Source organism: Protomyctophum bolini, assembly GCF_963924005.1.
Source record: "Protomyctophum bolini genome assembly, chromosome: 1".
NCBI lineage: Eukaryota > Metazoa > Chordata > Actinopteri > Myctophiformes > Myctophidae > Protomyctophum > Protomyctophum bolini.
This window is the reverse complement of record NC_137862.1, coordinates 1,391,278-1,406,874: the sequence shown is the minus strand read 5'-3', so window position 1 is coordinate 1,406,874 and position 15,597 is coordinate 1,391,278. Positions and strand designations below refer to the sequence as shown.

At 43.4% G+C, this 15,597-nt stretch overlaps 1 protein-coding gene across 1 annotated transcript in view; it reads right to left on the bottom strand.

The window, feature by feature from the left end:
* Nucleotides 1–15,597, bottom strand: part of LOC308314782 (protein diaphanous homolog 3-like) — a gene marked incomplete at its 3' end in the record, with an annotated part of 217,989 nt that overhangs the window by 93,679 nt on the left and 108,713 nt on the right. The window contains exons 17-18 of the mRNA XM_080762464.1: nt 10,178–10,292; nt 9,192–9,238 (exon numbers count right to left, since the gene is read on the bottom strand). Of these exons, the coding sequence (XP_080618590.1) occupies nt 9,192–9,238; nt 10,178–10,292 (162 nt within the window). The remainder of the gene's footprint in view (nt 1–9,191; nt 9,239–10,177; nt 10,293–15,597) is intronic.

Genomic DNA, 15,597 nt, shown 5'->3' with positions numbered 1-15,597 from the left:
ACAGTTAGGAGATCTGGGATCAGTGGTTCTCAACCTGTGGGTCGGACAATAAATACAAAAAATTGTGGCACAATGTCTGTCTGTCTGTCTGTCTGTCTGTCTGTCTGTCTGGCTGTCTGTCTGTCTGTCTGTCTGTCTGTCTGTCTGTCTGTCTGGCTGTCTGTCTGAAGACACATGGCTGCTCCTCTGTGGCTGCAGTAGCTCTGCATTTCCTCACAGACATTGACCATTACATTATGGAGGACGTACTGTAACACGGCCCTTTTTCAATTTCACAAATGTAACGCTGTTTATTAAATGTATCCGTGAATTAAATATAGGCCACGCCCATTTGCCTCAGGATAGATTTCCAGTCACTTTCTTTTCTCTTCCACCTACAGATTTTGTCCAAATCTCACACAAATGGGTACACATGCTCTCTGGGACCTATAATAATCCAATTAAAACGCCACAAGCAGAACTCTGATAGTTCATATCGTTTGGCCGTAATCGGCTTCCAAAGTTAGAGGGAGGGATTACCACCTCCCGTTAGTGAGAGGGGATTAACGTTTCGTATAAAATCTTAAGTACACATTCTCCTCGTTACCCCTGAACCTCAGAGATTGGTCGTACGAAAAGGCTTAAGGTCTTCTTTTCCCTCGTAAACACACAAGAATTGATCCTGCAACAGTTTAGTGGCAAACCGAACAGCACACTTCCGCTGCCGGAATGCTGAATCCCTGGAACTTCTAACAGCAGCAGAGGCTTGAAAAAGACAACACATTGATCCAGGGGTTTATTCACACAACAGATAATATGATTGGAGAACCTCCCACTGGTAGTCGGTATTCCGTTCACCTTACAAATAAATACAAAAAATACAAAAATTGATCTGCACTGCTCTGGGAGGACCAATAACTAAGGGGTAATTCTGACTGAGTTGGAATGAATTGATTCATAACTATATGAAGTCACACAGAGTATAACACAGAGCAAGACGTGATGTCCCCCCACACTGCTCTGAAAAGCCACATCTGTCAACACTCAGGGAGTGGAACAGATTTGGTCTTCACTCCTGACTCCCTCAGCTGAAAACACCTGGATGGCTACCCTTCCCTTCCTACGGTTTCACCAGTAAACAAACACCCAAAAAAATCAAGTTTATTCACTTATTTCTGCTTCGCCTCTCCCCCTCTATCTACCACGTAATTAACCCATTCTGAACGGGAACCCCTTTTGGTGTTAGCATCATGTTATGCTTTAGCTATTGAAAAATAGCAGATCTACAAGCTCGTAGCGCGCCACCGAGTGGCGCGCTACGAGCTTGTAGGTCTGCTATTTTTGAAAAATCGAACGACGACTGAACATTTTTAGAATCTGATCTCAGGTCAGAATGGGTTAATCAGACCAGTGTGTGTCCAGTGGAAACCTCGTATGAATCTGATCTCAGGTCAGAATGGGTTAAATGCAGGCTGGCGCCAAATAGGGCTGCTCCATGAACATGTATGAGTGTAGTCAGTCCAAATAGGGCTGCTCCATGAACATGTATGAGTGTAGTTAGTCAAATAGGGCTGCTCAATGAACATGTATGAGTGTAGTCAGTCAAATAGGGCTGCTCTGCATGAACATGTATGAGTGTAGTTAGTCAAATAGGGCTGCTCAATGAACATGTATGAGTGTAGTTAGTCAAATAGGGCTGCTCAATGAACATGTATGAGTGTAGTCAGTCAAATAGGGCTCTGCTCCATGAACATGTATGAGTGTAGTCAGTCCAAATAGGGCTGCTCCATGAACATGTATGAGTGTAGTTAGTCAAATAGGGCTGCTCCATGAACATGTATGAGTGTAGTTAGTCAAATAGGGCTGCTCAATGAACATGTATGAGTGTAGTCAGTCAAATAGGGCTCTGCTCTGCATGAACATGTATGAGTGTAGTCAGTCCAAATAGGGCTGCTCAATGAACATGTATGAGTGTAGTTAGTCAAATAGGGCTGCTCCATTAACATGTATGAGTGTAGTCAGTCAAATAGGGCTGCTCCATTAACATGTATGAGTGTAGTTAGTCAAATAGGGCTGCTCCATTAACATGTATGAGTGTAGTCAGTCAAATAGGGCTGCTCCATTAACATGTATGAGTGTAGTCAGTCCAAATAGGGCTGCTCCATGAACATGTATGAGTGTAGTTAGTCAAATAGGGCTGCTCCATGAACATGTATGAGTGTAGTCAGTCCAAATAGGGCTGCTCAATGAACATATATGAGTGTAGTTAGTCCAAATAGGGCTGCTCTGCATGAACATGTATGAGTGTAGTTAGTCCAAAAAGGGCTGCTCAATGAACATATATGAGTGTAGTTAGTCCAAATAGGGCTCTGCTCCATGAACATGTATGAGTGTAGTCAGTCCAAATAGGGCTGCTCTGCATGAACATGTATGAGTGTAGTTAGTCCAAATAGGGCTGCTCTGCATGAACATGTATGAGTGTAGTCAGTCAAATAGGGCTGCTCAATGAACATGTATGAGTGTAGTCAGTCCAAATAGGGCTGCTCCATGAACATGTATGAGTGTAGTCAGTCAAATAGGGCTCTGCTCAATGAACATGTATGAGTGTAGTCAGTCCAAATAGGGCTGCTCAATGAACATGTATGAGTGTAGTCAGTCCAAATAGGGCTGCTCAATGAACATGTATGAGTGTAGTCAGTCAAATAGGGCTGCTCCATGAACACGTATGAGTGTAGTCAGTCCAAATAGGGCTGCTCCATGAACATGTATGAGTGTAGTTAGTCCAAAAAGGGCTGCTCAATGAACATGTATGAGTGTAGTTAGTCCAAAAAGGGCTGCTCAATGAACATGTATGAGTGTAGTTAGTCCAAAAAGGGCTGCTCAATGAACATGTATGAGTGTAGTTAGTCCAAATAGGGCTGCTCTGCATGAACATGTATGAGTGTAGTTAGTCCAAATAGGGCTCTGCTCCATGAACATGTATGAGTGTAGTCAGTCAAATAGGGCTCTGCTCCATGAACATGTATGAGTGTAGTCAGTCAAATAGGGCTGCTCAATGAACATGTATGAGTGTAGTTAGTCAAATAGGGCTGCTCAATGAACATGTATGAGTGTAGTTAGTCAAATAGGGCTGCTCCATGAACATGTATGAGTGTAGTTAGTCAAATAGGGCTGCTCAATGAACATGTATGAGTGTAGTTAGTCCAAAAAGGGCTGCTCAATGAACATGTATGAGTGTAGTTAGTCCAAAAAGGGCTGCTCAATGAACATGTATGAGTGTAGTTAGTCCAAATAGGGCTGCTCTGCATGAACATGTATGAGTGTAGTCAGTCAAATAGGGCTGCTCTCTATGAACATGTATGAGTGTAGTCAGTCCAAATAGGGCTGCTCAATGAACATGTATGAGTGTAGTCAGTCAAATAGGGCTCTGCTCCATGAACATGTATGAGTGTAGTCAGTCAAATAGGGCTCTGCTCAATGAACATGTATGAGTGTAGTTAGTCAAATAGGGCTGCTCAATGAACATGTATGAGTGTAGTTAGTCAAATAGGGCTGCTCCATGAACATGTATGAGTGTAGTTAGTCAAATAGGGCTGCTCAATGAACATGTATGAGTGTAGTTAGTCCAAAAAGGGCTGCTCAATGAACATGTATGAGTGTAGTTAGTCCAAAAAGGGCTGCTCAATGAACATGTATGAGTGTAGTCAGTCAAATAGGGCTGCTCAATGAACATGTATGAGTGTAGTTAGTCAAATAGGGCTGCTCTGCATGAACATGTATGAGTGTAGTCAGTCCAAATAGGGCTGCTCCATGAACATGTATGAGTGTAGTTAGTCCAAATAGGGCTGCTCAATGAACATGTATGAGTGTAGTCAGTCAAATAGGGCTGCTCTGCATGAACATGTATGAGTGTAGTCAGTCCAAATAGGGCTGCTCCATGAACACGTATGAGTGTAGTCAGTCGGGCATTATTCATTATTCTGTTGCCTGTTGATTTCTACCTAATTTCATCAAGTAAGTTTCACATACTTCCAAGTTAACCCCTGCTCACATAATCAGGGGTATATTTGGGATCTGACAATGGGAGAGGGGGGAGGATGGGGGGGAGGGGGGAGGATGAGGGGGGAGGATGGGGGGGAGAGGGGTGAGGATGGGGGGGAGAGGGGTGAGGATGGGGGGGAGGGGGGTGAGGATGGGGGGGAGGGGGGAGGATGGAGGGGGGGGGGGGAGGGGGGAGGATGCAGGGGGGGGGGGAGCACAGTCCCTACCTCACCGTATAGCGGAGCGAGATCATCCGCTGTTGTGAGCGGTTCAATGATCATTCATATGCAGTTGACTTAACATATTCATTGATTTTATTTTAGATTTAGATTTCATAGACGTTTTATAAATAAATCATAGAATATTAAATATTAATTTTATTTGAATTGATTAATTAAATTCTGTGTTGGGTACAACATCCCTAGTCGCAGCTGAAGCCCACAGTAACTGCTTTAATTATTTTGATTATAAACCTTCTTTAACACGAGACTGACCACCTCACACCGTTTTGTCTATAATTTTAGAGCATAATGCATTATGGATGTAACAGTGTGTGTACTTTGCGTAAGATATCTGCTGAGATTTGCTGCTAATGAACAAAGCCTTCAGGAAGGAGCATGCAAATCAGCTCATATTAGTGGAGAGATGGTGTAATTTATTCCTCTTCTGACACACGGTCGAGAGATTGTGTAATTTATGCCTGTTCTGACACACAGCGAAAACTAAGGAAAGACTGAAAAGTAAACAGCCATTTGTTTAAATTTGTTCACCCAAACGATGATGTAAAAATGGTGCTACCCTTAAAAGACACATCCCATTCTGAATTAAAACTCCAACAAACACAACGTATAAATAAAAGCACAGATCCACAGAGGAATATATCACCACTGCAGTGAAAACCAGTTGAAGTTCATTTAGCGCTTGCTTTAACTCGTACAAAAGGTTGGTGAAATTCCAAAGAGAATATCTTTAACCCATTCTGACCTGAGATCAGATTCATACGAGGTTTCCACTGGACACACACTGGGTCTGATTAACCCATTCTGACCTGAGATCAGATTCTAAAAATGTCAGTCGTTCTTCGAATTTTTCAAAAATAGCAGACCTACAAGCTCGTATCGCGCCACTCGGTGGCGCGATATGAGCTTGTAGATCTGCTATTTTTCAATAGCTAAAGCATAACATGATGCCGACACCAAAATGGGTGCCCGTTCAGAATGGGTTAAGGGCTGAGCGTGGAGTCTAAGCACACGAGCAACAACAACACAAGGAAAGAAAACTACGAGCGAGACACGTTGCCTCTGGAGTCTGGACTTGATCCGAAAAAGGAAACAGAAAAAAGGAGTCAGGAGTCCCAAAACAGCCCAATCTGTCCTCGTATAACTAGTTGTTTGTTCACAGGCTAGCCCATTTTGACCTGAGATCAGATTCTATAAATGCCTTCTACATTCTGACAGTTTTCCGAAAAAGCTATGTTTCTATATGTCAGTCGTTCTTTGAGTTTTCAAAAATAGCAGACCTACAAGCTCGTAGCGCGCCACTCGGTGGCGCGCTATGAGCTTGTAGATCTGCTATTTTTTCAATAGCTAAAGCATAACATAATGCTATAACACCAAAAGGCGTTCCCGCCCAACATGGGCTAGAGGAGATCTCTCTCTCCGATAACAACAGAGCCAAGTGCAATCACAGGGAAAACTATACGGAAGCTTCAAGAGACGCAGATTAATATTTAATGGAGAAAACTGAAAGAAGACCATGTTCGTTTTGAATGTTTAATGCCGTTCCAGATGCCGTTGCTCTTAACCCATTCTGAACGGGAACCCGTTTTGGTGTTACAGCATCATGTTATGCTTTAGCTATTGAAAAATAGCAGATCTACAAGCTCATATCGCGCCACCGAGTGGCGCGCTATGAGCTTGTAGGTCTGCTATTTTTGAAAAATCGAAGAACGAATGACATTTTTTAGAATCTGATCTCAGGTCAGAATGGGTTCATCAGACCAGTGTGTGTCCAGTGGAAACCTCGTATGAATCTGATCTCAGTTCAGAATGGGTTAAGTGAGACGGAGCACGATGCTACAGTACATGGCCGTGTTAATGAGAGGGGAGGATGGACACGCACGCACGCACGCACACACACACACACACACACACACACACACACACACACACACACACGCACACGCACACACACACGCACACACACACACACACACACACACACACACACACACACAGCGGTAAGAGCTCAGCCCAGCAGAAGTGTTTGCTCCTCCTGGGAAAGCAGAGCAGCAGATTGGGAGGAAAGCCTATACAGTATATCCAAGAAGCAAACTTCAAAAAGTCACCAAACCTTTAAAATGCATTATCCATGAACGGTGTGACCGAGCGACCATGCAGCTGCATAGAAGAGCTAGGCTTTCACATTTTGTGCGCACGTGCCTTAACCCATTCTGACCTGAGATCAGATTCATACGAGGTTTCCACTGGACACACACTGGTCTGATTAACCCATTCTGACCTGAGATCAGATTTTGAAAATGTCAGTCGTTCTTTTGATTTTTCAAAAATAGCAGACCTACAAGCTCGTAGCGCGCCACTCGGTGGCGCGCTATGAGCTTGTAGATCTGCTATTTTTCAATAGCTAAAGCATAACATGATGCCAACACCAAAACGGGTTCCCGTTCAGAATGGGTTAATAATATGATTATAATAAACTAGACCCCTATGGTTACTCCTCAGTGCAGTGATTGCAGCAACATAATTTCTCTGCCTCGATGCAGCCAAGTCATTACCCTAATTGAGAAGTACAGTTGTCTTGTCGGTGGACATCCTTCAGATGTCCTCCTCTCTAGAGAACTCTCACAACACCTGCTGGAGTGTTTGTCTGTCTGTCTGTCTGTCTGTCTGTCTACCTGCATGGCATTTAGATCTGCCTCCATTATTCAACACGTTGTATAGAAGGAAGGAACATGGCTCTCCGGCTGTGTAGAAGGGAGGGGTGTCTCCTCCTCCTAGCGCCTCAAGAGGAGCGGCATAGAGTTGTGACAGGTAGATAACACCTGGATGAATAATTCAAAATGGCATAACACATTTAGGCCTGACGGCGAAATAAAAAAAAATGTATATATTTTTTTTAATGTATTTTTCTTTCTGAAAAACCTCATATTTCTATATCAGTGGTTCTCAATATTTCCCAAAAATTACATATTTGGCCGCCGACCCCCATCTGAAAATATGTCATTCCAGGGACACCCCCAGAAGCAGAGTTTTTTAGCTAAAAACGTTCGCTCTGAAAGAATACATTCAAACATTCGGGCCACATTTTCACGATTTTCAAAAATAGCAGACCTATACAAGCTCGTAGCGCGCCACTCGGTGGTGCGCTACGAGCTTGTATAGATCTGCTATTTTTCCCAATAGCTAAATTATAACACAATGCACCCAAAAGGGGTTCCCGCCCAGAATGGCATAAGCTAGCTGAGCTGGTGACAAGGCGACAGGAGAGAAAACACAAGAGACACGTGAATAAATCATCAGAGGAGCGGACTAATAGACCAAACACAACAGAGGACAAGACTGATAGCATCGTGTGCTACCGCCGTTCCCTCTTATCATACTAACAAGCTCACACATGAATATGCTACAGCTTGTCAGACATACTAATGCACATGTTCAACAGAACTGTGGTGGCGTCCCTGCCTGTAGTTACAATGTGATGGTTAACTCACCAACAGAACACTAATGGATTATATGCCAACAGAGCCTTGGTGGGAGCTGTATAATTGCAATGTTAGTGACCACCCCGCACTCGATATTATGAGAAAGAGAACAAGATGAAAGCTCCAGGCTATAAAATACCTTATGGGGGTCCATTTGGTTTCTATTTGAACACTCTCAGAGTTGCGATGGATTCATTAACACTGAGGATTTTATCACGTACCCTTTAGTACCTTACACATTAACATACCGGAGCAAGAAACCACACACATGGCCATATAATAGAGTATCGATTGCTAACATAAAAAAAAAACATGGCATGGAGAACAAATTAGTGTTTGCACTTCAGTTAAGAGCGTGCAGGATCTCATCTTGTGGCGGGAACAGCGTAGGAAATTAGACCCAATTGAAGCCTAACCAATGAGTGTTCACTTCTGTCATGCGCTTCGCCCTGACTGTCCATTCAATGAAAGGGATGGAAAAAAATAACAATCTGAGTGCTAATAGCAGTCTGTAGGGGTGATGCAACACACGGACACACACAGGCCTTTGTTTGTGTTTGTCTTGAAATGCCTCCAGCGTGAAATCAGTCATGCAGTCAGAGGGAGTACGCGGGAATGTGCATGTACGCACACGCACACACACACACACACACACACACACACACACACACACACACACACACACACACACACACACACAACGGTTCCACACGCCACCGGACCACTGAAATGACCACTGAAATGAATGTGCATGTATGCACGCACGCACACGCACACACACACACACACACACACACACACACAACGGTTCGACACGCCATCAGACCACTGAAATGAATGTGCACGTATGCACGCACACACACACAACGGTTCGACACGCCACCAGACCACTGAAACTCAACTAGTGCTGCCAACGAATATTACATATTTTAATGAACATTCTAATGTAAAAAAAATAATAATAATAATAATCGAATATTTTAAATTAAGATTCGATTAAAAAAATAACAATAAAATGAGCTGTCTGAGTTCTGGCGAGACTAAAATATTATACAAAATCACACCCGTGTGAACTGAGTGTTGCAACTCCCCTGAACGTTTTACAGCATATTATTCTGCAATATTCATATTAAAATCATATACATTTGACATTCAAAATCATGCGAAAATTGTTTGAATACATGTGTGGTGTTTTACAAGGAATATTCGAATATAATTTTTGGCCAATTCTGGCAGCACTACAACCGGTATTACTTTACGAAGCATTACTTTACTAAACCACCGTGCCAGGAATGACATAACAGCCCCAATAATGAGCCAGAGAGAGAGAGAGAGAGAGAGAGAGAGAGCTGAACCAGGGAGAGGAGAGAGGATGGAATAGAAAAGGGAAATGGACAACGTATGTAGGGCTAAATGGAGAGTGAGAATTAATAAGGCCGTGTCTCCACACCTCCTGATTGGATGGAGGTGAGGTGAGCGTCTGAGCGCCTGGCGCTGCTACAGGTGGTGATTGGTGGGAGGAGTCAGTGCGCTTTTTGCTGTTGCTACGATACGTAGAACCACGAAGCACCATGCTGCTTCATTCTCTCGCTTTTATAAGATTAAAACCCTTGCCTTAATCAGACAGAGAAGAGAGACAGGAAATGTGGACAGAGATCAGGGGAAAATACACAGGAAAGGGTTGCTCGAACCAGCAACACGCTGAAGAAGGTACGCTGCCCCCATGTGGGCCAGTATGTGCGGTGCACCAACAACTCTTAGCAGGTCGCCCCGATGCTACGTTATGTGACCGTACGGTAGGTCACATTTACTATGAAGACCTAGATCTGCATATATGGAGCCGGCCAGCAACTCTACATCTGACCTGTTTTGACATTCAATATGTTGATCCCGCCCCCCACCCATCCTTAATAATATTCTGATATTCCATAAGTGGATCAGACCTCATCAAACCCTGTACACTCAACACACGCTCCATATATGGGCCAGTACAGAATTAATTCCATATGTTGATCTGCCTGTTTGCCATTAGGTCCCGCCCCAAAGCACCCCAAAGTGCTGCCCATTGAAAAGCAGTAGAACATCTACACTGGGTTACTGAAAGCAAAAGTCCTTCAGAGAAAACAATAATAAAAGCCAGGTGTACTATGAAACGATAGGTCTCTGGTGGAGAGGCAACCTAACAGTTAATTTATACTGACAGAAGGAACACGTTTTGCAGAAGTGTGACTGTGAAGCTCATCACATGAACTGGACTACAGCAACACTGTGTGAAGACCAATGGGAGAGGCAGACATGGACATGTGGTAAACCAACTGACCAATGGGAGAGGCAGACATGGACATGTGGTATAAACCAACTGACCAATGGGAGAGGCAGACGTAGACATGTGGTAAAACCAACTGACCAATGGGAGAGGCAGACATAGACACTGACCTGTTCTTTGTGAAGAGAAGGTAGAGGCCAGTCTGTTGAGCAGCCCAGGTTTATCATATCGAACCTCGTCCACCAGCACCCAGAAACACTCCTCTGACATCTCATTAGGACGGATCTGTAAAACACACAACGTACAGTACCACACGTCAATAATATCCAACACATCATATTTAGTTAAAGGAGCATTCAGTGATTTGGGGTGATTTGGAACCCCCCCCCCCCCCCCCCGCCCTGCCCTGGTAACAAGATGTGCACACCAAGGCCCACCCCCACTCGATCATGATTGGTGGAAGGCCCCTCTCTATCCTGATTGGATGAAGGCTGTGCCACCTATAGCCACAAACGAAACCTAAGGTTCTTTGACCCCCATGAGGGGTTAACTGGGGACAGGGAGGAACTCCCTTATATGGTCAGCACACTCTATACAGTAGGGGGGATCATCACAACAAAACAAAAGAAGAAGTGATACTTGAATGAAGTGAAATCACTGAATATACCTTTAAAGGGAAACGTCACCGCCTAACATGTCTTTTTAGATAATTTTAGTCGTTGATTAGTCACCTTCACAACGAGGTACAGCTTGTAAGGATCGGGCGTGTAATGAGCAACACGGCTAAACGTGTGGGTAGCGCCGCCAAAGGATTTGGATGTGAAGTGGTTGGTATCCTATTCAGCCTTTTGCTTTGAGTTGCTTAGTGGATTGGATGATTGCACTCTCAGTCTCTCACACGGTAAAAAGGTAAAAATGAACAACACGCCAAGCTGTTGCGGTTGGATCTTACACCCGCTACCAAGTTCCCTAACACTGAGTGTAAAATGAATAAAGTGTAAACATGGCCAATATGTGTTGTTTTTAACCGTATTACTGTGTGATCAATCATCCAATTCATTAACCCATTTTGGGAGGGAACCCCATTTGATGTTTTAAGCATTAGGTTATACTTTAGCTATTGAAAAATAGCAGATCTACAAGCTCATATCAAGCTATGAACTTGTAGGTCTGTTATTTTTGAAAAGTACATTTTTGAAAATGTATTTGTATTTGAATATATATTTCAGAGCAAACATTTTTAACTAAAATATTTGCTCCTTGGGGGTCCCTGGAACTACACATTTTGAGATGGGGGTCCGTGGCCCAATAGAGATAATTCTGGGGGTCTTTGACATGAAAAAGGTTGAGCACCACTGACATAGAAACCTCAGACCTCAGTCCAACATGGGTTAAGCAACTCAAAGCAAGGGTTGCCATTTTGGCAAATGTTTTGGAGGCACTGCCCACACATTTAAATGTTTTGGAGGCACTGCCCACACATTTAAATGTTTTGGAGGCGCTGCACACACATTTAAATGTTTTGGAGGCACTGCCCACACATTTAAATGTTTTGGAGGCGCTGCCCACACATTTAAATGTTTTGGAGGCGCTGCCCACACATTTAAATGTTTTGGAGGCACTGCCCACACATTTAAATGTTTTGGAGGCACTGCCCACACATTTAAATGTTTTGGAGGCACTGCCCACACATTTAAATGTTTTGGAGGCACTGCCCACACATTTAAATGTTTTGGAGGCGCTGCCCACACATTTAAATGTTTTGGAGGCACTGCCCACACATTTAAATGATTTGGAGGCACTGCCCACACATTTAAATGTTTTGGAGGCACTGCCCACACATTTAAATGTTTTGGAGGCACTGCCCACACATTTAAATGTTTTGGAGGCGCTGCCCACACATTTAAATGTTTTGGAGGCGCTGCCCACACATTTAAATGTTTTGGAGGCACTGCCCACACATTTAAATGTTTTGGAGGCACTGCCCACACATTTAAATGATTTGGAGGCACTGCCCACACATTTAAATGATTTGGAGGCACTGCCCACACGTTTAAATGTTTTGGAGGCACTGCCCACACGTTTAAATGTTTTGGAGGCACTGCCCACACATTTAAATTATTTGGAGGCGCTGCCCACACGTTTAAATGTTTTGGAGGCACTGCCCACACATTTAAATGTTTTTGAGGTGCTGCCCACACATTTAAATGATTTGGAGGCACTGCCCACACATTTAAATGATTTGGAGGCACTGCCCACACGTTTAAATGTTTTGGAGGCACTGCCCACACGTTTAAATGTTTTGGAGGCACTGCCCACACATTTAAATGATTTGGAGGCGCTGCCCACACGTTTAAATGTTTTGGAGGCACTGCCCACACATTTAAATGTTTTTGAGGTGCTGCCCACACATTTAAATGTTTTGGAGGCGCTGCCCACACATTTAAATGTTTTTGAGGTGCTGCCTACACATTTAAATGATTTGGAGGCACTGCCCACACATTTAAATGTTTTGGAGGCACTGCCCACACATTTAAATGTTTTGGAGGCACTGCCCACACATTTAAATGTTTTGGAGGCACTGCCCACACATTTAAATGTTTTGGAGGCACTGCCCACACATTTAAATGTTTTGGAGGCACTGCCCACACATTTAAATGTTTTGGAGGCACTGCCCACACATTTAAATGTTTTGGAGGCACTGCCCACACGTTTAAATGTTTTGGAGGCACTGCCCACACATTTAAATGTTTTGGAGGCACTGCCCACACATTTAAATGTTTTGGAGGCACTGCCCACACATTTAAATGTTTTGGAGGCACTGCCCACACATTTAAATGTTTTGGAGGTGCTGCCCACACATTTAAATGTTTTGGAGGCGCTGCCCACACATTTAAATGTTTTGGAGGCGCTGCCCACACATTTAAATGTTTTGGAGGCGCTGCCCACACATTTAAATGTTTTGGAGGCACTGCCCACACATTTAAATGTTTTGGAGGCACTGCCCACACATTTAAATGTTTTGGAGGCACTGCCCACACATTTAAATGTTTTGGAGGCGCTGCCCACACATTTAAATGTTTTGGAGGCACTGCCCACACATTTAAATGTTTTGGAGGCACTGCCCACACATTTAAATGTTTTGGAGGCACTGCCCACACATTTAAATGTTTTGGAGGCGCTGCCCACACATTTAAATGTTTTGGAGGCACTGCCCACACATTTAAATGTTTTGGAGGCGCTGCCCACACATTTAAATGTTTTGGAGGCGCTGCCCACACATTTAAATGTTTTGGAGGCGCTGCCCACACATTTAAATGTTTTGGAGGCACTGCCCACACATTTAAATGATTTAAAGGCACTGCCCACACATTTAAATGTTTTGGAGGCACTGCCCACACATTTAAATGTTTTGGAGGCACTGCCCACACATTTAAATGATTTGAAGGCACTGCCCACACATTTAAATGTTTTGGAGGCACTGCCCACACATTTAAATGTTTTGGAGGCGCTGCCAACACATTTAAATGTTTTGGAGGTGCTGCCCACACATTTAAATGTTTTGGAGGCACTGCCCACACATTTAAATGTTTTGGAGGCGCTGCCAACACATTTAAATGTTTTGGAGGCACTGCCCACACATTTAAATGTTTTGGAGGCGCTGCCCACACATTTAAATGTTTTGGAGGCGCTGCCAACACATTTAAATGTTTTGGAGGCACTGCCCACACATTTAAATGTTTTGGAGGCGCTGCCAACACATTTAAATGTTTTGGAGGCGCTGCCCACACATTTAAATGTTTTGGAGGCGCTGCCAACACATTTAAATGTTTTGGAGGCACTGCCCACACATTTAAATGTTTTGGAGGCACTGCCCACACATTTAAATGTTTTGGAGGCACTGCCCACACATTTAAATGATTTGAAGGCACTGCCCACACATTTAAATGTTTTGGAGGCACTGCCCACACATTTAAATGTTTTGGAGGCGCTGCCAACACATTTAAATGTTTTGGAGGTGCTGCCCACACATTTAAATGTTTTGGAGGCACTGCCCACACATTTAAATGTTTTGGAGGCGCTGCCAACACATTTAAATGTTTTGGAGGCACTGCCCACACATTTAAATGTTTTGGAGGCGCTGCCCACACATTTAAATGTTTTGGAGGCGCTGCCAACACATTTAAATGTTTTGGAGGCACTGCCCACACATTTAAATGTTTTGGAGGCGCTGCCAACACATTTAAATGTTTTGGAGGCGCTGCCCACACATTTAAATGTTTTGGAGGCGCTGCCAACACATTTAAATGTTTTGGAGGCACTGCCCACACATTTAAATGTTTTGGAGGCACTGCCCACACGTTTAGCTGTGTTACTCATCCCACGGACACCTGATCTCACAGGCTACGACTCGTTGTAAGGGTGACTAATCAACAAGTAAAATGATATGACGTACAACGGTACAATACACCACTGGGTATTATTCGAGTGGAGAAATAATGGACCACCATTAGGTCTCCAAACCTTTTGTTGCAGAGTTCACGTTACGTTACACAGCCGGTAGTTTAAAACGTCTAGAATGCTCTTAAAATGGTCTTGATTAAAGTGCATTTCCTTCAGTTCTGACTCAATGGGTCCTTTTTTCCCGAACACTCAGAGCCTGTGACTCATTATTCCCCATTTCATATGGAATGGAATTTCAAAGCGAGGATTAGGTGGTGGTGGTGGTTGTTTTTTCCATTTCAAATGAGTGGCAGGGCATGGGGAATAAATAATGTATTGCAAACTGGTGTGAGAGCTGACCAAAGGTCTATAGAGGAGTGGGAGATGGAGAGTATAGTGACAGATGGTGAGACAGACACGCAGACAGACACACAGATACAGTATATGGTGTTGATGAATTGAAAATGGAGGACCCCGATTGTAAACATGTCTCGGTGCTTCCTTTCCTGGTTTCATCCACGTACACGTAAGCAGTTGTTGTATTGACTTTAGTTTAGAAATGTACCCATTCTACAAACTCAATACATTTTCCAATCAATCGATGAATCATTCAATTTCAATCGATCAATGAATCACTAAAAAATAGACCTCCCAAATGAATAGATCTCAAAATTGAAATAGTTCTGTAAGGCGTATGTATGACTGTCACTGTGATACTGTGATATCATTTATCTCTAGCACATAGGCTATTTCAGGAGGAATATAATGATCAAATATTTAGTCTATGAAGAACATTAACATATGCCAACTATAGCGGAGGCCTTGAGAAGTAGTCCATACTCCATAGCTGACTGTTTGGCTCTTGACCCAGAGAACCGTCTCAGAGAACCGACCCAGAGAACCGTCTCTGCCAAGAGATTTCGACCACCAGTAAATAGTGGAGGCCAACTGGCCGAGGCCTGTTACCTTATTCATTATTTACTGTTGTTATTATTATTATTATTATTGAACTACATCATTAAGAGTCAAAGAGAGAAACTAAAAAGAAAAGGTGCATCATCATTAAAACCAGGGCTTTTAATTACTGTGCGTGCGGTTTTAATTACTATTCTTGTGCAAAGAAATATGTGTATGTATACTTGTGTGT